The 26,477-nt window shown below is 41.8% G+C and overlaps 1 protein-coding gene and 1 long non-coding RNA gene across 4 annotated transcripts in view; one reads left to right on the forward strand and one right to left on the reverse strand.

Annotated features, from left to right (window-relative positions):
* Positions 1 to 897: 897 nt before the first annotated feature.
* The window catches only part of pias2 (protein inhibitor of activated STAT, 2), a 107,966-nt gene continuing 82,386 nt past the window's right edge, over positions 898 to 26,477 (reverse strand). For all 3 annotated transcript variants that reach the window (XM_086031353.1, XM_086031352.1, XM_086031354.1), the window contains 4 exons: positions 9,336 to 9,525; positions 9,058 to 9,197; positions 8,937 to 8,974; positions 898 to 1,423 (listed from right to left, as the gene is read on the reverse strand). In XM_086031353.1, the coding sequence (XP_085887479.1) occupies positions 1,202 to 1,423; positions 8,937 to 8,974; positions 9,058 to 9,197; positions 9,336 to 9,525 (590 nt within the window). In that variant the 3' untranslated portion in view covers positions 898 to 1,201. The remainder of the gene's footprint in view (positions 1,424 to 8,936; positions 8,975 to 9,057; positions 9,198 to 9,335; positions 9,526 to 26,477) is intronic.
* LOC147148006 (uncharacterized) overlaps positions 17,010 to 26,477 on the forward strand; it is a 9,499-nt gene continuing 31 nt past the window's right edge. The window contains exons 1-3 of the long non-coding RNA XR_015086886.1: positions 17,010 to 17,700; positions 23,275 to 23,359; positions 23,443 to 26,477. The exon at positions 23,443 to 26,477 is cut by the window's right edge and continues 31 nt beyond it. This is a non-coding gene — a long non-coding RNA (uncharacterized LOC147148006). The remainder of the gene's footprint in view (positions 17,701 to 23,274; positions 23,360 to 23,442) is intronic.

A 26,477-nucleotide genomic window follows, 5' to 3' on the forward strand; every position in this document is an offset into this window, starting at 1 on the left:
TAAAAAGCATAAGATGCTGTACTTAGCATTACTGCTGAGAGGTGGATGGAGACGGAGGAGAGGAGGGCGAAAAAGGCTAAGATACTGTCGCCGCACACAGACACGATCGAGACACTCAACCGCAAGGAATGCTGGTCTTTGTAGTACAGGAAGTGCTTGTATGCGGAAGTACGTTGTTTGGCGCACAAACCACTGCAAATACACAAGCAGGGGTACGGGAGCAACTCTGTCCGCTCAATCATGGATGGGTTATTCAGAATGTTTCAGAAATTGGAATTTTGACCTTAACCTGAATATTGACTGCATGTAAACGTAGTCACTATGGTGCTGGTGCCAAAATGGTGGAGGAGGCACGGGCGTCGTAAAGTTGAAACATTGTACGTCGTAATTCGAGGACTTCCTGTATTTTGAATCAAATGTCAAATTCACTTTGCAGGGTCTCCCATGGATAATTACAGCAAGACATCACAATATGAATGTGGTTTAATAGCTGTGCATTCCTGAATTAAATTGACAATATTTTGAGTCTGTGTGAGTACGTGTGATACCAATGAGGGCTCCATTTGGATGATTTCTACATGATGTGTGAGTGTAAAATGAGTGAGTGTTTAAATTACATTTAGTTCTATTGAAAGTCCCAAGTAGACCCCCTTTTATATTGCACAGTAAGAAGTGTAATTAAAACAATGAGCCACATTCTTCCTCACACTTAATTCCAATGTGTGACCCCAGAATATGATTTTGGAACACTGGCAATCCATAGGGGTCGTCACAAACAAATTATTTTAGAGCTCACGTGGCTTGTAAATGGCATTTCTGCCAACCATAGAGCCTTAAAAAAATAACGGGGAAGTTGAACATCTTGAAAAGGTTCACCTTTACCCTATAATGTACAAGTCAGATGAGACAATCATTTATTTGTCTGGTACAGAAATATGTCCTGTCTGAAATAATTATTTCAAGAGAACAATAAATTACAGTAGTAAAATATTCATGTCCTCAGTTGTTGTGGCTGTTGTTTTGTCACTTTTGACAGAAAATAGAATTATGAAGTTTTGTTTTTAAGGCAGAAAAACTAATGGAAAAATATTTTCAGGACCAACAAAGTTCAACTGTTTTTGAGTACATTACCTTTAGAATTAAAAAAAATGCCCTAAGAAAGAGGCACTGAATCAAAAGTCCAGTAAAATTTGGCTCAATCTCAATCGAGTGAAATAATATCAGATATATTGTTGTCAGTTCCTCCTCCACCAGTGCTTCTTCCTCCTGTGGCATCCCGGGTTTCATGGATGGAGCCAGCTGCGTGGGAGTTTGTTTCGTAGTGGCGACTGGATGACAAAACCAGGGCGGAGCTCGTGCTTGCAGAAGTGACACACTGCATGGTACTTGTCAGGTTTTCCAGAAACATCTGAGGCCTGTAATGCTGAGCAAGAAGAACAACTTTACATATATATATATACATATACATATATACGCATATACATATATACACATATACATATATACACATATACATATACACATATACATACATACATATATACATACATACATATATACACATATACATACATACATATATACACATATATATATATATATATATATATATATATATATATATATATATATATATATATATATATATATATATATATATATATATATATATATATATATATATATATATAATTATTGAGTTACACACAGCTTAAGAAAATAATTGATCGTAATTAATCGAACTATCTCCAAAATATGCAATATTTTTCTGTAAATTGTTGTTGGAATGGAAAGATAAAAGACCCAAGATGGATATACCCATTCAACATACTGTTCATATGTAATGTTTTTTATTACAACAACAAATCCTCATGAGCTGAAAATTTATATGTGGCCCTTGTAATATTCTTAGAATTTATGTTTTCCGAGTGGTCCCTCAAGTGCACAGGGACATGATTGCCTCATATGTTATGCTGTGCTATGCTGTAGTGGTATCAGCGCGTCGTGTGTTCCTCCTTTAAAGTGACTTTATTAATACAAAACAAGACAGCCGTCTTCTCTACTCATCCTCAGTCGCTGAGGCAAACCAATTTATTCACATTTCTGTGATTTAAAGCTGTCATCTTCTTTCGAAATGCATCTTTATATTCCTAAAGTTTATGTTTTCCGAGTGGTCCATGAAGTGCACCTGAATGTGATTAGCTCATAATTAGGGATGGGAATTTTGACTAATTTGCCCGCCGACTAGTCTCAAATTTTATTTGCGACTAGTCTATAAGCAAGAAAACTTGAAATTTAAGTGTAAAATGCAAATGTTTTATGTATTTACAGTAGGGGCTATTTCAGCCCAAACATTAAGGACAGTTTGTTAATTTAAATTCTATTGATGTAACAACAACTGACTGAATAAAAGTGAACAATTGAAAGAGAAATACATTTCTGATACATTTGCCAATGCAAAGCATGGCATTTATTATGAATAATGTAATGAGTAATGGTACCGACTCCCAGTACAGCAGGGTCTCATTCGGCACGTGTTAGGTGCATTATCATGCACACAGGCGACGGCTTTATTTTCTAGTGCCCACGTACCCATCACACTCCGCAGGAGAGCAGCCAGGTTTTTAGCTGTGTGTCTTTCCTCCAAGGTGCATGACGCACACAGCTGCGGAGATGTCCTTTGTCGACATACGTGATACACGTCATAGTCATGTAAGATTCGGTGGCTATGGACGTCCATCCGTCTGTAGTTATAGCATTGGCCACATAGCTGACCCGCTCAAACGCTCGTAGTATCTCATCTTTCATTTGGTTATGGGTACTCTCGAGTTGAGGCGTTATTGTTTTGCGACATGGCACCACGTACTCAGACCCGATATACAGCATTAATTTTTCGAACCGTCAGTCCTCAACAAAAGAAAGCGGCAGCATATTGCGTGATTTTACAAATGAGTCGGGTAATCTTTGCTGTGCTGTGAGCATCGTAGCGCCTGGCTGGAATAAATGCTCTCATGCTCGTCTGAGCAAGATTTACTTTGGATGTGGTTTCTCGTCACCCCGGGAGAGTGGTTGTAAGCGAGTTTATGCTTACAAAGCCTACAGACGACCTTGTCATCTGTTGCATCAAAATACTGCCAAACGGTGCCGTTGTTTTTCGTGGTAGCTTCGACATCTTCAGAATTTACTTTTCTTCCTCAAACTTAGTGTCCCCGCCCCCTACTATGTGTGCGTGCGGGCGGGGTGGCGGGGGGAGTAATTCTCTCTCTTGGTGCTCAGCTTGTTGATAGAGGCAGAGGCGTGTGGAACAAGATGCGTGATTCTTAATCAGCGTTTAACAGACTAGTAAAACACTAAACGTTTAATCAATCGTAGACAGTTAAACGGTTAAATGACTAGTCGCGCACATCCCTACTCATAATGCTGTGCCATGATGTCGTTGGTATCAGTGTGTCGTGTGTTCCTCCTTTAAAGTGACTTTATTAACAAAAAACAAGACAGCCGTCTTCTCAACTCATCCTCAGTCGCCAAGCCTAATCAATTCATTCACATTTCTGAGATTTAAAGCGGCCCTCTTGTTTCGAAATGCTTCTTTATACTCCCGTGGGCGACAGGCGTCCGCTCTGCTGCTCACTGTGCACTTCTGAGTGGAATTATGCATCGGCGGTCATTCTGCGCATGCGTTAAATGCGTCAAATATTTTGACACGATCAATTATGAAATTTAATTACCGCCCGTTAACGTGGTAAATTTGACAGCACTTATATATATGTATATATACATACATATATATACATATATATATATATATTTATTTATATATATGTATATATACAGTGGTGTGAAAAGTGTTTGCCCCCTTCCTGATTTCTTATTTTTTGCATGTATGTCACACTTAAATGTTTCAGATTATCAAAATAATTCAAATATTTGTCAAAGATAAAACAAGTAAAGACTAAATGCAGTTTGTTTTTATTATTAAAGGTAACACAAAATCCAAACCTTCAAGGCCCTGTGTGTTTGCCCCCTAAACCTAATAACTGGTTGGGCCACCCTTAGCAGCAAAAACTGCAATCAAGCATTTGCGATAACTTGCAATGAGTCTTTCACAGCGCTGTGGGGGAATTTTGGCCCACTCACTTTTGCAGAATTGTTGTAATTCAGCCACATTGGAGGGCTTTCAAGCATGAATGTCCTTTTTAAGTTCATGCCGCAGCATCTCAATAGGATTCAGATCAGGACTTTGACTAGGCCACTCCAAAGTCATCATACAGTATATATATGTGTGTGTGTGTGTATATATATATATATATATATATATATATATATATATACATATACATATATACATATACATATATACATATACATATATATATATATATACATATACATATATACATATACATATATATATATATATATATATACATATATACATATACATATATATATATATATATATACATATATACATATACATATATATATATATATATATACATATATACATATACATATATATATATATATATATATATATATATATATATATATATATATATATATATATATATATATATCCATCCATCCATTATCTCCCGCTTATCCGAAGTCGGGTCGCGGAGGCAGCAGCTTCAGCAGGGAAGCCCAGACTTCCCTCTCCCCAGCAACATCCTCCAGCTCTTCCGGAAGGATCCCAAGGCGTTCCCAGGCAAGCCCGGAGACATAGTCTCTCCAGCGTGTTCTGGGTCGTCCTCGGGGTCTCCTGCCGGTGGGACATGCCCGGAACACCTCACCAGGGAGGTGTCCAGGAGGCATCCTAATCAGATGCCCGAGCCACCTCAACTGGCTCCTCTCGACGCAGAGGAGCAGCGGCTCGACTCTGAGTCCCTCCCGGATGGCCGAACTTCTCACCCTATCTCTAAGGGAGAGCCCGGACACCCTGCGAAGGAAACCCATTTCGGCCGCTTGTATCCGAGATCTTGTTCTTTCGGTCATGACCCACAGCTCATGACCATAGGTGAGAGTAGGAACGTAGATCGACCGGTAAATTGAGAGCTTCGCCTTTCGGCTAAGCTCCTTCTTCACCACGACAGACCGATACAGGGTCCGCATCACAGCAGACACTGCACCGATCCGCCTGTCGATCTCCCGTTCCATCTTACCCTCACTCGTGAACAAGACCCCAAGATACTTGAACTCCTCCACTTGGGGCAGAATCCCATCCCCGACCCGGAGAGGGCACGCCACCCTTTTCCGACTGAGTACCATGGTCTCAGATTTGGAGGTGCTGATCTTCATTCCGACCGTTTCACACTCGGCTGCGAACCGCTCCAGCGAGAGTTGGAGATCGCGGCTTGAAGAAGCCAACAGTACCACATCATCTGCAAAAAGCAGAGATGCAATACTGAGGCCACCAAACCGGACCCCCTCGACACCTCGGCTGCGCCTAGAAATTCTGTCCATAAAGGTTATGAACAGAATCGGTGACAAAGGCAGCCTTGGCGGAGTCCAACCCTCACAGGAAACGAATCCGACTTACTGCCGGCAATTCGGACCAAACTCTGGCATCGGTGGTACAGGGACCGGACAGCCCTTATCAGGGGGCTCGGTACCCCGTACTCTCGAAGCACCCCCCACAGAACTCCCCGAGGGACACGGTCGAACGCCTTCTCCAAGTCCACAAAACACATGTAGACCGGTTGGGCAAACTCCCATGCACCCTCGAGGACCCTGCTGAGGGTGTAGAGCTGGTCCACTGTTCCACGGCCAGGACGAAAACCACATTGCTCCTCCTGAATCCGGGATTCGACCTTCCGACGGACCCTCCTCTCCAGCACCCCTGAATAGACCTTGCCGGGGAGGCTGAGGAGTGTGATCCCTCTGTAATTGGAGCACACCCTCCGGTCCCCCTTCTTAAAAAGGGGGACCACCACCCCGGTCTGCCAATCCAGAGGCACTGTCCCCGATGTCCACGCGATCTTGAAGAGACGTGTCAACCATGATAGCCCCTCAACATCCAGAGCCTTTATGAACTCCGGGCGGATCTCATCCACCCCCGGGGCTTTGCCACCGAGGAGCTTTTTGACTACCTCGGTTACTTCAACCCCAGAGATAGGAGAGCCCACCTCAGAGTCTCCAGGCTCTGCTTCCTCAGTGGAAGGCGTGTCGGTGGAATTGAGGAGGTCTTCGAAGTACTCTCCCCACCGACCCACAACATCCCGAGTTGAGGTCAGCAGCACCCCATCTCCACTATAAACAGTGTTAATGGTGCACTGCTTCCCCCTCCTGAGACGTCGGATGGTGGACCAGAATTTCCTCGAAGCCATCTGGAAGTCATTTTCCATGGCCTCCCCGAACTCCTCCCACACCCGGGTTTTTGCCTCAGCAACCGCCAGAGCTGCATTCCTCTTGGCCAGCCGGTACCCGTCAGCTGCCTCCGGTGTACCGCAGGCCAAAAAGGCCCGATAGGACTCCTTCTTCAGATGGACAGCATCCCTTACCGCTGGTGTCCACCAGCGGGTTCGGGGATTGCCGCCACGACAGGCACCGACCACCTTGCGGCCACAGCTCCGATCGGCCGCCTCAACAATGGAGGCACGAAACATGGTCCACTCGGACTCGATGTCCCCCGCCTCCCCCGGGACGTGGGAAAAGTTCTGCCGGAGGTGGGAGTTGAAACTCCTTCTGACAGGGGATTCTGCCAGACGTTCCCAGCAAACCCTCACAATACGTTTGGATCTGCCAGGTCGGACTGGCATCTTCCCCCACCATCGGAGCCAACTCACCACCAGATGGTGATCAGTTGACAGTTCCGCCCCTCTCTTCACCCGAGTGTCCAAAACATGCGGCCGCAAGTCCGATGATACGACTACAAAGTCGATCATCGAACTGCAGCCTAGGGTATCCTGGTGCCAAGTGCACATATGGACACCCTTATGCTTGAACATGGTGTTCGTTATGGACAATCCGTGATGAGCACAGAAGTCCAGTAACCGAACACCGCTCGGGTTCAGATCGGGGGGGCCGTTCCTCCCAATCACACCTCTCCAGGTCTCACTGTCATTGCCCACGTGAGCATTGAAGTCCCCCAGCAGAACGATGGAGTCCCCAGATGGAGCGACCTCCAGCACACCCTCCAAGGACTCCAAAAAGGGTGGGTACTCTGCGCTGCCGTTTGGTGCATAAGCACAAACAACAGTCAGGACCCGTCCCCCCACCCTCAGGCGGAGGGAGGCTACCCTCTCGTCCACCGGGGTAAACCCTAATGTACAGGCGCCAAGCCGGGGGGCAATAAGTATGCCCACACCTGCTCGGCGCCTCTCACCCTGGGCAACTCCAGAGTGGAAGAGTGTCCAACCCCTCTCGAGAGGACTGGGACCAGAACCCAGGCTGTGCGTGGAGGTGAGCCCGACTATATCTAATCGGAACCTCTCAGCCTCACACACCAGCCCAGGCTCCTTCCCTGCCAGAGAGGTGACATTCCATGTCCCAAGCTAGTTTTTGCTGCCGGGGATCGGACCGCCAAGGTCCCTGTCTTCTGCCGCCGCCCAGCTCACACGGCACCCGACCCCTTTGGCCCCTCCCACCAGTGGTGAGCCCATGGGAAGGGGGACCCACGTGTCCTTTTCAGGCTGAGCCCGGCCGGGCCCCATGGGTGCAGGCCCGGCCACCAGGCGCTCGCCATCGAGCCCCACCTCCAGGCCTGGCTCCAGAAGGGGGCCCCGGTTACCCGCGTCCGGGCGAGGGAAAACGTGGTCCGTTAATTTTACTCATCATAAGGGGTCATTTTGAGCCGTGCTTAGTCTGGTCCCTCACCTAGGACCTGTTTGCCATGGGTGACCCTACCAGGGGCATAAAGCCCCAGACAACGTAGCTCCTAGGATCATTGGGGCGCGCAAACCCCTCCACCACGATAAGGTGACGGCTCACCTTATACATATATATATATACATATATATATATATACATATATATACATAGCACGAGATCTATTTTCTTTTACGGGTCAATAGAGCAGATTTCCTAAAAGAAGCTGTCACCGAACGGAAACTTCCGAGGCCAAATCACGGAGTCGCTGTTGTGACCGACAACGCTCGCAACATGGATGTGGCGATACGTGAGGCTGGCTTTCAGCCACACATTAAGTGCTTATTGTGCAGGCAATGAACGCAACGCTAGTGCAGCTGATCCAAAGTTGGCCGCGTATCATGTTTGTTTAGACGTGTCAAGTGTATAGGTTCTTTTTTTCACCGATGCTCAACAGCAGCAGCACTTTTGACGTCTAAATAAAGACAGCTCAATATGTATAGATCGATATGTATAGATCGATATATATAGATATAGAGATAGAGATAGATAGAGATAGAAATGGTGATAGAGAGATAGAGATATAGCGAGATAGAGAGAGATAGAGATAGAGAAAGATAGAGATAAAGATAGAGATAGATATAGAGAGATAGAGATATAGAGAGAGCTATAGAGAGACAGAGAGATAGAGATAGATTGAGAGAGATAGAGATATAGAGAGAGATAGAGAGAGCTAGAGATAGATAGAGAGATATAGATAGATAGAGATATAGATAGAGAGATATAGAGGAATAGAGATAGAGATAGAGAGAGATAGAGAGAGATGGAGAGATAGAGAGATAGAGATAGATAGAGAGAGATATAGAGAGATAGAGAGAGAGGGAGAGAGGGATGGGGAAGGACGGACGGAGGGAGGGAGGGATGGATGGATGGATGATATACATACATACATACACACTTTTATATACTACATGTATAACAAAATATACTGCAAAATAAGGCAGTAGTATACTTAGCGGTCACATTCAAAATGTACTGGGTTTTATTTTTTTGTTTTAAAAAGACAAGAGGTCTACGATTTATTTATGAGTACTGTATTGCAGTTAAATCATGTGATATTAACATACCTGTGGATCCGCTTGAATTAAAGAAAACAAATCCAGGCCTACACAAAGGAGACAAAATAATGAGATTATTTACAGTTTAACACCACGTACAATACTAACAGCACGGAGGTAGTAGACTCACTCTGCATTTCTGTGGGGATAGTAGCCAAGGTGGATGGTTGGAAGGGGACTGCATAATCAGCTAGTGTAGAGGTCAGATATGATGGGTCCAAGGCCTGAACAGTTGACATGTGTATATTGGAAGGCTGATAGGTCAATACTCTGAAAGGATAGAGCCAGAATTTATTATTTAGTATCAACAATAATGAAGGGAATTGAAATGAGTGGAAAATTACAATTACATCAAAAATATCAGAATATGGTCAAGTTTCATAGAGGCAGTATTTTGTTGTAACAAACCTCTTTGCATTCATGTCCTCATTTTTTGAAATGTAAACACAGCGTTTCTTAAGAGGAGGATCTGTGCTCTTTTTTTCGTCATCATCGGAGGAGGAGCTATCCAGAGTCAAATCAATGACATCTGCCTTCTTGGTGGGGCAGGGCTCAGCAGAATGTGGAACCACCAATGATTGTCGCAAAGGAGCTGAAGCTAAAAACAACAACAACAAAAACGCATCTCAGAATTATTCTAATTTCAACGTGTCTTTGGTTGGATTGCAGACAGACAGTAGTAAGAAATTAATAAAGAACAGTTGTATAAGGATAATTTTGTAACACTGAAAAATGATTTTAAACAGTGTTAATTATAATGATCTTAAAGTGGAAGTCAACCCAAACTTATTTTTTTCAAGAATATGTTCCCAGCAGTTGAAACACGGCATTTTGATTAATTTTGTGTTTGTGGAATGTAAGTTAAGCAGCAAAATGCACTCGTTTTTAGCCATCTCTGGGGGCGGCCATTTTGTCTTCTGTCGACTGAAAATGACGTCACAATTGTTCACAACGACCAATCATGGCTGACCTGTTTTCTGAATCTGAGCCGTGATTGGTGGTTATGAGCAGTTGTGATGTAATTTTCAGTCGACGGAAGACAAAATGGCCGCCCTTAAAGATGGCTAAAAACAAGTGGATAAACACTTACTCCACAAATGTAATATTTATCAGAATGCCCTGTTTCAACGAGTGGGCTTGTATAGAACATATTCTTGGAAAAAAAAATGTTTGCGTTGACTTCACTTTAAGTTCAATTTAATTGGTAGAATAAACTTAATAAAGCTCATGTGGCTTTCTAAGTTTATCTGTTTCAGTGTATACCATTAACACCAAAATCCCTTTTTAAGGAAGTGGATTCAATAGTTTCCTCTTTTATTTGGACTGGAAAAACTCCAAGAATAAAACGGAAATTATTTTTCTATTCAAAACCAGAAGGAGGGTTAAATCTTCCTAATTTGGAATTTAATCAGACAGCACTACAGATGTTTTATATTGATCGTATTATTAATAATAGCAATAAAGATTTGTGGCTCGATATCGAGAATTACCAACTACAACCTAACAGTTTACTATCCATACTGTTTTCTCAGGAAAAAATCAAAATGAATAATTTTGTTAATGACAACACTTTAAGGGTATGGAAAAAAAATCAAGCAGCTATTAGAAGTAGAAATTCGTATCCCAACACACATTAGGATTTGGAATAATCCCTCTATTAATATTGAGGGTACTACCTTAATGTGAAAAACTTGGATGAGTGGTGGTTTCACAAAAGTTATCAGATATCATTTGTTCAAATAAAATATTCTCATTTGATACACTCAATGATATATATAAATTCAAAGATTCAGAGTTTTAAATATATGCAAATAAGAAATTGAGCAAAGAAAATTGTGATATTGAGAACAAAGTCCCAGCCTCAATAAAGAGTCTTTTGGAACAGAGTAAGAAGAAAAAGGGATGTACAAGTCTTCTTTGTAAGTTGTTTCTTAATGCCAAAAGTAATATGGAATTATCAAGTAAAATCTATGAGAGTTGGGATAAAGATTTGAAGGGATTTGATGGCAAAATAAGATGGAAATAATGTTTACATCTTACTTATACAGTCACAACTAATGAAAATCTACGATTGAGTCAGTATAAAATAATGACAAGAATCTACAATATGTTCGATTAATCTTCTTCTCCCACGTGTTTGAAGTGCAGTATGGGTGACTCCCTCATTCATTCCTTTTGGTATTGTGAAAAAGTACAGAAAACCTGGTTTGATATTGAGAGATGGTTCTGTAATATCAGTAAGCAACTATTTGTATTTACACCAGAGATTTGTTTACTTCAAAATGTGAAACAAATGAAATACCCTATGGGATGGCAATTAATATTTTCTTCATTAGTTTATAAGAAGTGTCATGTGTCATGTGTCATCTTCCAAACCGCTTATCCTGTACAGGGCCGCGGGGAGGTGCTGGAGCCTATCCCAGCTGACAATGGGCGAAAGGCAGACTACACCCTGAACTGGTCGGCAGCCAGTCGCAGGGGACACACAGACACCGTCACTGAGCGGGTACCGATCCCACGCTGCCTGCACACAACTCAGGCGTGTGTACCACTACACCATCAGTGACCTTAGTTTATAAGAAGTTATTGTTACAAATTTGGAAAAATATGAATACTGTAGGAATAAATAAATGGAAATCGTACATGAAATGTATTTGGGTTTTTTTTTAGGTACTTTTGTAAATAGTTGTTGTTTCTCACTTTTTTTGTTATATAGCCCATGTTGAAGGACACAACAGGAATATGTCCGTCCATATGTATTTATATGTGTGTGCATGTGTGAGAGTGAGTGAGTGTTTGTAGGTGGGAGGGTGGGTTTTTCTGTTAGTCTGTTTTGTTTCTGAGTTATTGACGTTTAAGTAGAAGGGAAAAAAGTGAAGGGGGAGAAAAAAAAGGGGAGAGGGGAAATGTTAAGAGGACTGTGCATTGCCAAAATGTGTATGTCTCCTGTATGTTTGTACTGGATCTGGTTAATACTTTAATAGCAGACCCTCCCTGTTTCAATCATGGATTTGCGTGTGTATGCATATACATTTATACATATACAAGTATACATTTACGCAGATATTGTTTTTTCTTTTTGCAAAATAAAAACAATTGGGAAAAAAAGTAGTAAGAAATTACTGAGAGTCCTAGGTTTACAAAAGTGCTGAACAGTAAACAATGAACTTGATTGACTAAGCAGCGTACACATACGTTGGAATGCAACAAGAAGGCATGCTCAGTTTGTCAGTCACAAACTGCCATTTACAGTGGGTTTAGAAAGTCTGTTAAAATGCCAGCCTATTCTAAAATAAAAAAAAATAAAAAATGGTATCAAGATAAATCAGTTCAAAACTTTTTCTACCCTTAATGTCACATATAATCTGTAGAAAATATCTTTTGACACTAGGACTACGCTAACATGTACAGGAAGTGAGTTATGAGTGCACATTAGTTTGCACATCAACAGGGGTAATATTTTTGCCCCCTTGTCCACGACGGTTAACCCGATTGACTTCAAATTTAGGTCGAGCCATCATATAGGAGAACAACAGGGAAAAATACTTTACGTTTTCGGCATACTATATGACGAGGGTGGAGCATTAATCTTTCTGTGTTTCATAATTCCTTCTTAACGAAGCATTCTGGGTTGTATGTTTCACCAAGATGTATCTAAAATTGTAAGGCATATGAAACAGACCACGATGTACAAAAAGTCTTTTGGGGCCATATGCTAAAACAGGAAATCCATCATTTTGAATTTACTATGGAATTTTTTGCTATTTTTTGGGGCATTTCATAGAGGTCATATTTTAACTAACTCCTCTTAGAGAATTTATCAGGTTGTCTTCACACTTTGCCTGTTTAATCTAAAGATGTTTACGATGAAAAGTTATTAAAATCTTTTTATTTTGGTACGCTGTTGCCGTGGCGATGCACTGTTTACAAAGAAAAATTGTGCTGTTTTTGAAGGACTAAACCCGGGTGAAAACTCATGAAATTTTGTACACACATCAAACCCTAACCCTAACCCTAAATGTTCTTGTGCTATTTTAAAGTCTTTTGGGGCCATATGATAAACCTAACAGGAAGTCCACCATTTTGAATTTACTTTGGATTCTTTTTTTTGTGCTATTTTTTGGAGCATTTCATCGAGGTCATATTTTAACTAACACCTATTAGATCGGATTGCCTTCAAACTTAATCTGCTTATAACGGAGGGCCAAATACAAAATTTTGCGACAAGGACAGGACTGATAGAATGTTCATTGAAGTTTTTTTAAATGTCCAGATTGGATTGAGGCCTTCGCGCCTGCTGATGTCACGCTTCATATTTCTGGAATATATTTCTTTGCCTCTATGTTTGTCACCCCCCTGGCTGCTGTGTTTTTACGTTCGGAGTTACTAGATAAAAAATAAAGTAAAGTACATTACTGCTACATTTGTGAGGCAGCTCGAACATCACTTCCGCTTATGACCCGAGAAGAAGCCGCTGCCCATCTTGTGAAACAAGATCAGTGGAACGTTTGCGTTTCTCCGTTTCCAAACTGGAAACAATTTTCTGGTTGACTCGGGCTGCAAGATTGTATGAACTGTACATGATGTGAAGTGAAACGGATAGGATCATATGATTGGTATGATGTCTCAAGCTGACTATTTTAGAGTGGCAAGGTATGAATGTGGGTGCTCCTGTCAGAGAACACAGGCCCGTATTCCACTTGACACGTCTATTTACTGTGGTCTGCAACAACACAGACAAAGAATAACCTAGCAACATCATCCAATGCATATCCATTAGTTAACAATATGCCTAAACATTAAAATTCTCTGTATTAAGCAATTAAACAGCCAAAAATGCATACAATACACATTCACACGTTTCATCATTAGAATATAGTAAGCATACTAACCGAAATAACTAACTAGTGATCATCAACGTGACATCACTCACGAGAACATATCCAGGCTATTATGTACAGCAGTTACCTGACACAAACCTAAATGATTAAACTCACCACCAACAACAGTGGTGAAACACGGGAAATCTGCAACTACTGAGTTTGCTGGCACGAACAAACTACTAGCTAGCTGTGTCGAAGGAGGAGAAAGAAAAGAAAGCACGTCTCTCGCTGTCAACACTTAGCGCTAGAGGAGCGTTCAATGCCTGCTCACAGTGTGGGACATCTCAGCCCTACATCGAAACTCAATGAATTTATCAAATGCCAACAATTACTAATAATAAAAGTATAATAAAGTATTTCTTAATAAAGCGTGTTTTACTCCGAATAACATTTCGCCACAATCCGATTCTGAAAGGCACGAAAAGTGACGTGAAGTCTTGGGTCGGCATGTAGACGACCGAAGGACGATCCTCAAAAGTAGCAGTAATGTTCGTTATAACAACAGCCAGGGGGTGGCAAACATAGATGCAAAGAAATATGTTACAGAAATAGTGTAACGAATTGGGTTATCTGTGTTGTGGTCAAATTTGTGTCTTGCCAAGTTGTGTTGTTTCCGAGGTTAATGAATGCATCGTACGGCTTGCTTGAGGGGAGGGCGTGCGAGCGAGAGTAGCGGAGGACGAAGAGGAGAGCTTGATTGAACGGTTGTCGTACTGTATTGGCGTCGGCTGCGGCCCACAGTAGCCGGTTGGACTAATAAAATGTGATAATTAAACTACGTCTGTGTTCTTGGAAGACGCTACAATACATTTTAATGCGTGACGTTATCAGCAGGCGCGAAGGACCCGATCACTTCTGCTACCCACAGCGGCTTGCTGCGGGCCGGATCTAATAATAAAGCAATATCATCCCAGGGGCCGTAGAAAACCTTCTCGCGGCCACATCCGGCCCGCGAGCCTTGACTTTGACATAGGTGGCTTAATCTAAAGATGTTTACGATGAAAAGTTAGTGAAATCTTTTTATTTTGGCGTACGCTGTTGCCGTGGCGATGCGCTGTATACAAAGAAAAGATTGTGCTGTTTTTGAGGCACCATACATGGGCGAAAACTCTTTGCACACACATCAAGTCTTCCATAAAAATCATTATGTTCTTGAGCTATTTGAAAAAAAATCCATCTCAATAGCGCCCCATAGGGTTGGGCGATAATTCAATACAGTATTAATATGTATAGCAATAGACACGTAATCAATATCAAAAGAAAATGTCTTCGATACAATGTTTGATAGAAAAAAATCTGAAAGAAAACACCAAACATGGCATTGTGCGTGTTGTGGGCAGCATGCAACCGCCTCCAAACACGAAGAAGAGGCAGTTAAAGCAACGCATTAGAAGCATCCAGCTGAGCCAATGACAAAGAAGTACGCACGACATACTCACACGGAACGAGAGCGTGGCATAACTTCGTTCAATAAATGACTAGTCGACTCAGTACAACCTTTGTAATATGATATTGTGCATACTAACCCGATTACACATCTCCGGATGGAGATGTGGTGTACAAGTAAGTTTCCTGTCTTTGACGCGCTCGCACCAGTGTTAGCCATGTCCGACGCTCCGCATCATACTCAAGTCAAGTAAAATATGTATGTCAATAATGAGCCCACTAAAGAGAGAAAGTAGTTGTTAGACAGTTGGTCAACGCTAATGCATGGACTGCAAGAGTATTAGTTCACTACATTTACATTGTATCAACATTGAATGAAGGTTAATGTAAATGATCGTGCTTTGTGGTAGGATCAAACGCAAATAATCATTTACAAATACCGGTAAGCATTTACAATGCAGTGATGGAGGAGCAACATTTTTTTACACTACATTACAACGCACACAAAACCTTTTATTTTTATTTTACATAGGTTTAAAAATATCAATTATACTATTGACTGATACGAAATACTCATATACATTATGCTTAAAAAGGTGCTTATTTAGTCTTTATCCTGACCTGTTAATTTGACTTTTTCATAGTTGCGTTGACTACTTAATAAAGATTAAGTATTGTACAGTATGTTATAAGAAAATTCTAAAATTACAAAATACAAATACACAAAAAAAAAGAATTAAATATCTTATTTATTAGGCGGCACAGTGGTAAACTGGTTAGCACGCATCACAGTGCAGAGGTCGTGGGTTCAAATCCGGCCCCGGCCTTTGTTGAATCGGGCCGCTCAGCTGACACACCCCAGCGCAGGTGAGGGCGGGCCGACAAACAGGAGCCTCTGGTTCGGGCCGCAGCTTTGGACACTACAGGTCTTCTTTACAGCTGTGGAAGTTGGCTTCTAATTGAATTCAATAAATAGCGGTAGTCCTGGCTGCTGGCTGATCAAACAAAGAGTTTTATTCAAAACCCGAGTACCGGTTTCAAGTGCACAAGTGAGCAGTCTGATTACAAAGCACGTTACAACAGTTTTTATACAGGTTATGTGGGGCCAAACCCCTTTTTCTGATTGGACGAGACCAGTTTTGCCCTAGTTTTCGCCCGATTCTAATAGTGCCACAGTAGGTGGTTCAACACAAGCGACTTACAAATTTAATGGTATCTAATATCAGTTTCACCGCCCATCACGGTCCATTCTTAATTATATTGGTATCACGTTGATTTTACTGCAAACATAAAAGGCCCCTCACGGCCCGTCAAGCATTTATTTTTTTCCCCCATATTAATTCCAAGATTTTACTAAAGTAAATATATGTTCCAAGCTTTGTGTGTGTGTGTGTGTGTGTGTGTGTGTGTGTGTGTATATATATATATATATATATATATATATATATATATATATATATATATATATATATATATATATATATATATATATATATATATATATATATATATATATATATATGTGTGTGTGTGTGTGTGTGTGTGTGTGTGTGTGTGTGTGTGTGTGTGTGTGTGTGTGTGTATAAAATTAACGTTCTGTTGTTATCCACCACCTATCTTACCCGGTAGACTAACAGTCAAATAAGGGGAGTACGGAGTACTTCGGCACGACACCGGCACTTTTTTTTTCCACTTGAAGCACTGGGCCCAGGTATTATCGGGCTGACTGTGCACTGCTGCTGCCTTGTAGCTTTAAGAAGGAGGTGGGGAGCTTTCCAGTGACGCACGACGGAGCGCAAGTAGATGCTTCGAAACTCCAGGCCACAGTCAGCATGTGTGCATGGTGACTACTGGCTGAGAGTAATCGAGCGGGCAAACAACTGAGAAGATCCTTTGAAACAAGTTGAAGAATCATCGAAAGACATCTAAATTCAAAATAAAACATGCACTTTGGAAGGATTTTTTTTTCACGTAACTATTTATTTTGCGACTCCAAGTGCACTGCTAACTGGAGCCTTGGCGGAGGGAGCGGTTGAGCCAACAATTTTTGTTTTACTTGCTAGTGCAAGACCCAAGTCGCAGCATGTCATTTTTCAGCACGACGTGGGTGTGCTTTTTCATCTTCTGCAACCAAGCTGTGACACACACCATGACCGGGTGTGGGGGTGTAAAGGTTTTTGTATTCGTCCTGGACTGTCTCAGTACGGGCTTCACGGTTCGATGCATGCAGTCAAATGGCAAATTCGTCTGATGGGTAAAAAAAAAAAAAAAAAGTCAACGCCTGAGACCAAGCGACCGCCACATTTGTTGTTCAAAGAACAAATAGATCAAACAAATGAAGAAAAAAAGGCAAGTGCGGGAGAAAGAATGGAGCAAGAGGAGCCGTCTGCCCCTATACATGTCGTTTGGGAACATTTCGGCTTCCGATTAGAGTACGACTGTGATGGAGTGCGAGGGGTGGAGCAAAGAAGAACTGTGTGTCGGCGTTGTTTGACCTCTGTGCGGTAGGTTAACACTCCAAACATGCTAACACATGTCAGACGGCATCACCCCGATACAGTTACCGGGGGTAGAAAAAAGAAACCCGCTCAACACCCGACAACTTATCCCTGCTACTTTTAAGCAGGCTGGAGAAATGAAAGCAGACGCAGACAGAGCCAAAGATATTAGTAATTACTGAAGCAATCGACATAAATATATAGCAACAGCAATGCGCCCATATGCTTTAGTCTAGGACCCGGGCTTCAAACGTTTATTAAATATGCTGGAGCCCCGTTACAATGTTCCATCCAGACCGTGGTCCTTGTCATATACAATCGCACAAGAGTGGTGGAGTATGAGCTGTCCTCTGCTACTCTCATAATGAAGTTAAAGTTACTACCGTATTTTCTGGACTATAAGTCGCAGTTTTTTTCATAGTTTGGCCAGAGGTGCGACTTCTACTCGAGAGCGACTAATGTATGAAATTATTAACACATAGTTGCAGTACAACGTGATTATTACTGTCATGGCTTGTTAGTGCTGACTTGTATTTATGTTCTAACTCGTCTTCTTACTGGCAGATTTTATCACGCCACCTCCAGTTCATAGCTCAAATAGTCTGCCAAGCGACATGTAATCTTGACGAGTTTACAGCCATTTTACAGCTTGGTCAAGCTGCAGAGGGAGACAAAACATCATAAATACAAGTCAGCACTAACAAGCCATGACAATTACCTCTATATTAATTTCACATGTTATTGTAACCCAAATAAAAAAACATAAAGTCGCTGTCCTGTGAAAGCCATTTATCTCCAATTTTGGAAACTTTTTTAACTTTCACTTTAATGTGATTTCTGTAACGGGGAAACATGATTCAGGTAAAAATAAGAAAATGAAAAAAAATGGAGATAAGTGTTTTTCACATGACAGCGACGATAGGATAAATCCTTAAAGCTATTAAAATACATGAATAATTGAAACGGTTAAAATCAAATATTTTTATTATTAAAATTGTATGATCAAAGACAATTTGACTGTCTATCAATTAGGGATGTGCGCGACTAGTCGTTTAACCGTTTACCCGTCTACGATTTATCAACGTTTAGTATTTTATTAGTTGGTTCAACACTGCATTAAGTATCACGCATCTTGTTCCTCACGCCTCTGTCTCTGTCAACAAGCTGAGCACCAAGAGAGAGAATTGCTCCCCTCCCCCCCGCCCACACGTACACATAGTAGGGGGCGGGGACACTAAGTTTTGGGAATAATATTTAGAAAAGTAAATTCTGAAGATGACGAAGCTACCACAAAAAAAAAACAGCAACGTTTCGCACATCGAGGTGTTTCCTTTGGATGTGGTTTCTTATCGCTCCGGTAGAGTAGTTTTAAGCGAGTTTATGCTGAACCTACATGTCGATGATGGCAGAGTGGGCAACGGAAGTGGGCATGGTGGCGGGGCCAGGCAGATGAGCATGAGAGCGTTTGTTCCAGGCGCTGTGATGCTCACCTCACAGCAAAGATTACCCAACTAATTCGTAAAATGACTGCCCGCGATATGCTGCCGCTTTTTTTTGTTGAGGGCAAAGGGTTCGAAAAATTAATGCAGTACATCGAGCCTGAGTACACGGTGCTAAGCCGCAAAACAATCACGCCTCAACTCGAGAGTAACCATAACCAAATAAAAGAGGAGATGCTACGAGCGTTTGAGCGGGTCAACTACTGTATGTGGCCATAACTACAGACAGATGGACGTCCATAGCCACCAAATCTTAGATGACTATAACGTGTCATATGTGGACGAAGGACATCTCCGCAGCTGTGTGCTTCAGACATGCGCCTTGGAGGAAAGATGCACAGCTGAAAACTTGGCTGCTCACCTGCGGAGTGTGATGGGTACGTGGGCACTAGAAAATAAAGTCGTCGCCTGTGTGCATGATAATGCCGCTAACATGGTGCTGGCGAATGAGACCCTGCTGGACTGGGAGTCAGTACCATTACTCATTACATTATTCATAATAAATGCCATGCATTGCATTGGCAAATGTATCAGAAATGTATTTCTCTTTCAATTGTTCACCTTTATTAAGTCAGTTGTTGTTACATCAATAGAATTTAAATTAACAAACTGTCCTGAATGTTTGGGCTAAAATAGCCCCTAAATACACAAAGCATTTGCATTGTAAACTTTGAATTCAATATGTATTAAATAACAAAATTTCTTGCTTATAGACTAGTCGCAAATAAAATTTGAGACTAGTCGGCGGGCAAATTAGTCGAAATTCCCATCCCCACTATCAATCCATCTATACAAAATAGTGTACTGTTCCGGCGCCGTGCCTGCGTGCATGGTCTTGCATCATCAGCCAGCCACACATACACACACGCACGGAGGAGAGCAGAGCAGAGGCGAGAAAGAGAGAAATTACGACCGAATACATAAATGCTTTTGGAGATATGGAAACATTCTACATGGTCGGGGATAAATAAAAGACTTATTTAATCGATCTACAACCGTTTTGGTGAGTTTAAAGTCTTTCTTGTAATGCTACATGTGTGGATGTTAGCTACATGTTACCATCGTAGCTTGGTGGAAATGATATGTACTAAGCGCACCAATTTATTAATTTTATTTACCGTATTGGCCCTAATATAAAACGGACCAGATTATAAAACGACCCCTTCTTTTTCAAGACTGAAGTTTGAAAAAAGTTTTTTGGAACACCAAATTAATTTTTATACGGAAAATAATTACAGTACATCTGAAACAAATGATTATAACAATATATTTGAGAGAAAAGGCATGTTATTTTGCCTCATTCAAATCTTAATATCTCAACATTTAAATATGTAAACTAAAGTGCAATCACATTCGTAAATGAATGGCTTCTGGTTTTTGAAATGTAAATAAACCATCTATTGTGATCAAACAACAAAATTGCAATAACTGCATTAACCATCAAAGTGAAGTCTAACTAACTGTAGTCTTGAAACAAATCTGAATAAGGAAAAACATTGCAATAAAATAATGCAAATTGGTTTGCATTGAGAGTACCTGAGATCTATCATGACAGAACATCACTCCTCACAAACAATTATCTGCCTCGCTGTGCTCAGTGTCGCTGTCCTTAATCCCATTCTCTGGCTCCTCCCAAAGCACGTCATCCTTACGTGACAGGGGTTGCTTTGGCCTGCGGAGTCAAGTTCAGCATTCGCCTCAATGACGCCATCAAGCGTCGTGAATGGGTATAATGTCTAGACTCCGAATATAAGACTACCCCCACTTTTTCAGTCTTATTTCAATGCAAAAAACACCGTCTTATATTCGGGCCAATACGGTATATGGACACATTTATTTGCGTTACGGGACAGAGACAACTTGGATTCCGAGAGGGGGTGGAGCGATTTATACTCCAGTGTGACATATGTTTTTTTTTTCTATATTATGCATTTTATGGCTGGTGCGACTTGTACTCCGGAGCGACGTATAGTCCGGAAAATAAGGTAGTTGGCAAGTGCTACGTGACTATCTGCAACCTTATTCTATCCATACAAGAAAGGGGGTTTCCTGTGTTTAATCTCTTTATTATTATTATTATTTATGAACAACCCTATTGCGCAAGTTTTTATTTTATTTTGTACTTTTATAACAGGGAATGTTTTTTGCTTTATAGCAAATTGAATTGTAGCTTGCTCTCTGTTAAAACTAAATTTTAAAAAAACAACCTAGTCTTCGAACCCGTACCGAACCGTGACCCCCATAACGAGGTACGTACTGAACCATGACTTTTGTGAACCGTTACACCCCTAATTACACCCTAGTTACACCCAGTTTTCACAAACCATCCCACACATAGTTATGTTACTTAACTGTACTTAGATTGTCACATTTTTTTTAATTGGTCCTAAACCAATGTTTATATCGCTAGCTAAGCTCTTAGCTTATCTGTCTGTGGGTTTTGTTAATGACGAATAAAGTTAGAGGTCGTTATTGTCTTCATTCTCTGAGGTGAAAACCATGGGTTTTTTTCCATCCTGTTTTTGTCAACTCCATGGAAAAAATAATCCATTAATTCAAATTAATGATCCTCAGAGTTGCTCCCATGCTGTTGGTGTTTATGTCGCCACGTCACACTAACAAGTGATGCTTACTAGGTTGCCAGGTTGGCATGAATGTTAGAATGCAGATTTCAAACTATAAACAAGGTGACTTGTCAAGTCATGTAGTTCAAGTCTAAGTCAAGTCGAGTCACTTAGTTACCAAGTCAAATCAAGTTTTTTGCAAGCAAGTCAGAAATAGCAATTCGAGTCAAATAATATGACTCAAGTCTCCCATCTCTGTCACTTGCTGTCGACTGGAAATGAAATCGCAGTTGCTCAGGGCTCAGGCACAATGGGCACCCCCTGAGACTGATAAAAACAATATTTTGCTGCTTACCTCTATTCCACAAACACAATGTTAATCAGAATGCCATGTTTCAATTAGTGGGCCTGCATAGAACATATTTTCCTTGTAAAGCAAATTTGGGGTTGACTTCCCCCTTAAAGCATAGCGATTTCAAGCGAGCCGTAAGCTCCAATGGCGCGCCAGCATTGCAGAGGTACAGACACGGTTTGCTGGGCTCTTCAATTGTGGCACTCGAAACAGGTATCTGGTGCCTGTTGCCAGTGTCTTGAAGTTCCTGGCGGGCTTAGTGCATAAAACAAGCAATGAAAAAAGCAATGTAGATGATAACTGTTAGCCAAATGCATGGTTGCGCCGGATAGCATTAGCGCTACTTGGCTATTGCAGTACTATACGCACAGCAGCAGCTCATTAATAAATGAGAAAAACCATTGCGTGCGCCTATGAAGCGATTTTTGCAAAACACGTGAATGATTCCCAAGACATTTGGGAAAATATTCGATCTGGAATAATAAAGAAATAACAATTTTGGAAGGTTATTTATTTGTCTCATCTCATCTGATGTAAACATCATACCAACAGTCAAACATATATTTTGGCCAATATGAGGGGCTTTCAGACCGCAGGAACCAATTCCGGAATGTTTATAAGTCAATAGATGAGCGAAAAAGGGACAGAAACCAACTCTGCCTGATATCATGGATGTGCTGCGGTGCTGTTTATGACAAAGATACCAAGTATTCCTGTGAGTATAATACTTATTGTGCTCTCAGTAATACGTGGTGTGGCAGGGCTACATATTAAACTCACAGGAATACTGTTTTTATTTAGTTCATCACCTGCTGTAATAATTTTCAGCAGCACTTTTTAATTACCGATAGCAATATCAGGCCTACACACCAAAAAAGCTTTATGCACCACCTACTGTATATTGACCCAAGTAATCATAAAAACAGGATAGAGGATTTTGCTAAATAAAGTACATTTAAAGTATAGTAATTCACTATAATATACACAATTGACTATAAACACTCCAATAATAAAATCCATTTGACATACAATTTTTGAAAAACTGAATAAATCGATACATTAAAACAAAAACAAGTGTTGAAGATAAAATGCAAATGTATGCATAAATCACTGACTTAAAGCCTAAACTGTGACATTTTGATCTGCCTGTGTTTTTGATTTACAGCAGCCGTGGATGGACACGCTCAAGAAGTTTCGAATGTGGACGGTGTTCGCCACCAAGCAGCAAGCCTCATTCACGCTTTGCCCGGGTCAGTAAGAAATGTCAAATACAGTAACTTGGAGGGCAATTACATTATCAACTGTTATTAATCTTGTGTTTTTATGTCAATAGGAAAGTGCATAGGTGCGGGACCCTAGATCAAATCAGAGGAATGGAAATGGCAAGGAGCTCACCAGGACAGGAAATGACATCTGGCCAAGGTCGCACATTGCTCTGCGATGTCAGCACTGGCCGCCCCCCGCTCGCACATGCCTGCGCCAATACATCGCCATGTCTTCGAGACAATTCACGGACTATCCCACCCGTCTAGATGTGCAACTGCCAAGCTGATGACTCGTAAGTTTGCGTGGCACGGCATCAACCGCGACGTCCGTTGATAGGCCAAGAATTTTGTTCCCTGTCCGGCCAGTAAAGTCAGCACTCACACAGAGTCTGGTATTGGCCAATTTGCCCAACCACGGCGATGCTTTGGCCACCTCCATGTTGACGTTGTGAGCCCCCTGCCGCCCTTTGAAGGGCATGGTTGAACCAACTCATCGCACCCTAAAGGCCACCCCGATGGCCCAGTGCAGCAGTCCTGACTGGCAGGCCCAGCTACCGTGGGTGATCCTTGGCATGCGCACGACACCGATGGAAGGACTTAAAATCTCGCCTGCAGAAATGGTTTTCGGCGAGACCATCGCTGTTCCGGGAGTGTTCTTCCCTTTGCGCCTCGAGGCGGACGACGCCGCAGACCGCTTACCACCTCGCCCACCTCTGACGTACGGTGGGGAAGTATCACCCCATGCTACAAACGTACACCAACGACCTCTCCGTGCAGGTGCCCCGGAGGCTGCAGACGCGTACGCATGTTTTTGTGAGAATCGACGCTCACAAACTGCTCCTCACGAGACTGTACAGTGGCCCTTACATCGTCCAAGAGCGGGCAAAGAAGGCATAACGCCTCAACGTGAACGGTCACAGCAATTGGGTGTCCATCGATCGCTTGAAACCTCCCTACCTGCCTAACCCTAACAGATTAATGTTGAACGCCAATGTGAAATAAAACTTGAATGGGTATGCAAACAGGTAAGTATCACGTCTGCCTCGGATTTACAAACCAAGGTTAATTTTATGACCCACTGCAGATGAAAACAGTAACTAATATAAAGTGATCAGAGCATATCCTTGTTATGTTGTGATGGTATTAAGTGGTCATGTTGAAGATTTGACAGCCATTGTGCGCATCTTCTGTCAAACATCAGAGAGGGAAAAAATGGGCTTTCGACTATACTTAGTCCGACAATTATACTTAGGCCGACAAGTTTCCCGTCTTTCGTTTATCGTCTTCAAAATGGGCATCCGTCATGGGCGGATAGACAGACCAGTCCGTCATATAGGCGGAATGCCCAGCTATGCGGCTTAGATTGCGCAATATAATCTTACTGCAAGAGTTGTACTGAGTTGACTGGTCATTTATTTGAACTTAGATAAGCCACACTTTCATTCGGCATGTGTATGCCACACGCACACGTATGTCTTTGTTGGTTCAGATGCTGCTTCTTCATGTCTGCACTCAGCAGATGAGCACTCGCCTGCGCTCAAGCCTGCAAAATGCACAAAACCATGGTCGAGGTTTGCTTCCTAATTTTTTTTGGTCTGACAATTTATCAAAGGCATTTTTTATTTATCTCAATCACGTGTCTATCGTGATACATATCAATATTGAATCATCGCCCAGCCCTAGTAGAGCAACAGTGAAATGTAAGTGAAAGACACGTTAATATAGTTTTTACTGTCACAGTGGAGTCAAAAGAATTGAAAAAAACATTGCACAAAAATAGTGTTGTATTTCTGGTATAATGTCTTCACTGACTTAGTGGGGAAGATTGCAGTTTCAAAACTGCAAGCAAGATTTAAATGTAGCCTCAGTTCACAGGGATGGGCAACTTGCGTCCTGCGGCGCATGTGGCACACTAAATGATTCTTCCATTCCTTTAGAAAAAATAAAACCAAATAAATAGGTTCCTCTGCGATGGGGCACCCCCGCATACTCAGGGTTAGGCTGTTAGGCAGATTTACCTGTTTGCGGATTTTTCTGAATTATATAGTGCAGGAAGTCCTCAATTTATGAACGAGTTCCGTTCCTGCACTACCGATGTAACACGAATTTCTGCGTGTGTCAGATGTCACCGTTAAAGTCGAAATGTACATAAAAATGCTTAGTATTAATAACCAAAAATACATTAAAATAAAAACAAAAGATACTGTACTTACCAACACTACTGAGAAGTGGATGGAGAAGAAGGAGAAAAGGCAAATACTGCCGGCGCACACAGACACGATCGAGACACTCTGTGCATGCACAACCGCAAGGAATACTGGTCTTTGTAGTACAGGAAGTGCTTGTACGTGGATGTGCAGTGTTTGGCGCGCAACCACCGCAAATACACAAGCAGAGGTTAACAAGCTCAGAGACGCCGCACAAAAGCACATTTTTGGAGCAAGGAGGAAACCGGCTGCATGTGAGTGACATGAATATCAAGTGTTTTATTGACAGTTGAAAGTAACACGCGGAAATTACGTCCATTTGACTCACGACGCCGTGCGTGCACAGTGGGTTTTTCAAATGCCGGAGCTACTCTGTCCGCTCATTCATGTAAACGGGATATTCAGAATGTTTCAGAAATTTTGACCTTAACCCGAATATCACTGCATGTATACATAGTCACTATGGTGCTGGGGACAAGAAGAGGAAAAGGCACGGGCGTCGTAAAGTCGAAACGTCGTACATCACCTACGTGGTAATTCAAGGACTTCCTGCAATTTACATGTTTTAGTTTGTGCTTTTTGGTTTATTTGAGACAACCATCTTCTCTGTGGAAAATGCATTTTGGAGGTTTTAAGCATTTTTTGTGTTTACCAAAAAAAAAAAACGCCTAACCATGCCATCGCTTCAGCAATGCCCACCATGCAGACCCACAAAACAACCCCACAACCACTCACCCCCTCCATCCACCCCACCAACCGTCCGCGCCAACCCAATTTTCCCAATGCATTTTAATGGCTGTGAATTAAACACTGATTTTTGATATTCCATGGCTGGTATGGATTTTCTCCATATATAAAAGAGCATTTTTCTCATAGATACGGTTTGGAGTGTGTGG

The sequence above is a fragment of the Filicampus tigris genome, chromosome 5 (genome assembly GCF_054856515.1).
Source record: "Filicampus tigris isolate MCC_2025a chromosome 5, RoL_Ftig_1.0, whole genome shotgun sequence".
Lineage (NCBI taxonomy): Eukaryota > Metazoa > Chordata > Actinopteri > Syngnathiformes > Syngnathidae > Filicampus > Filicampus tigris.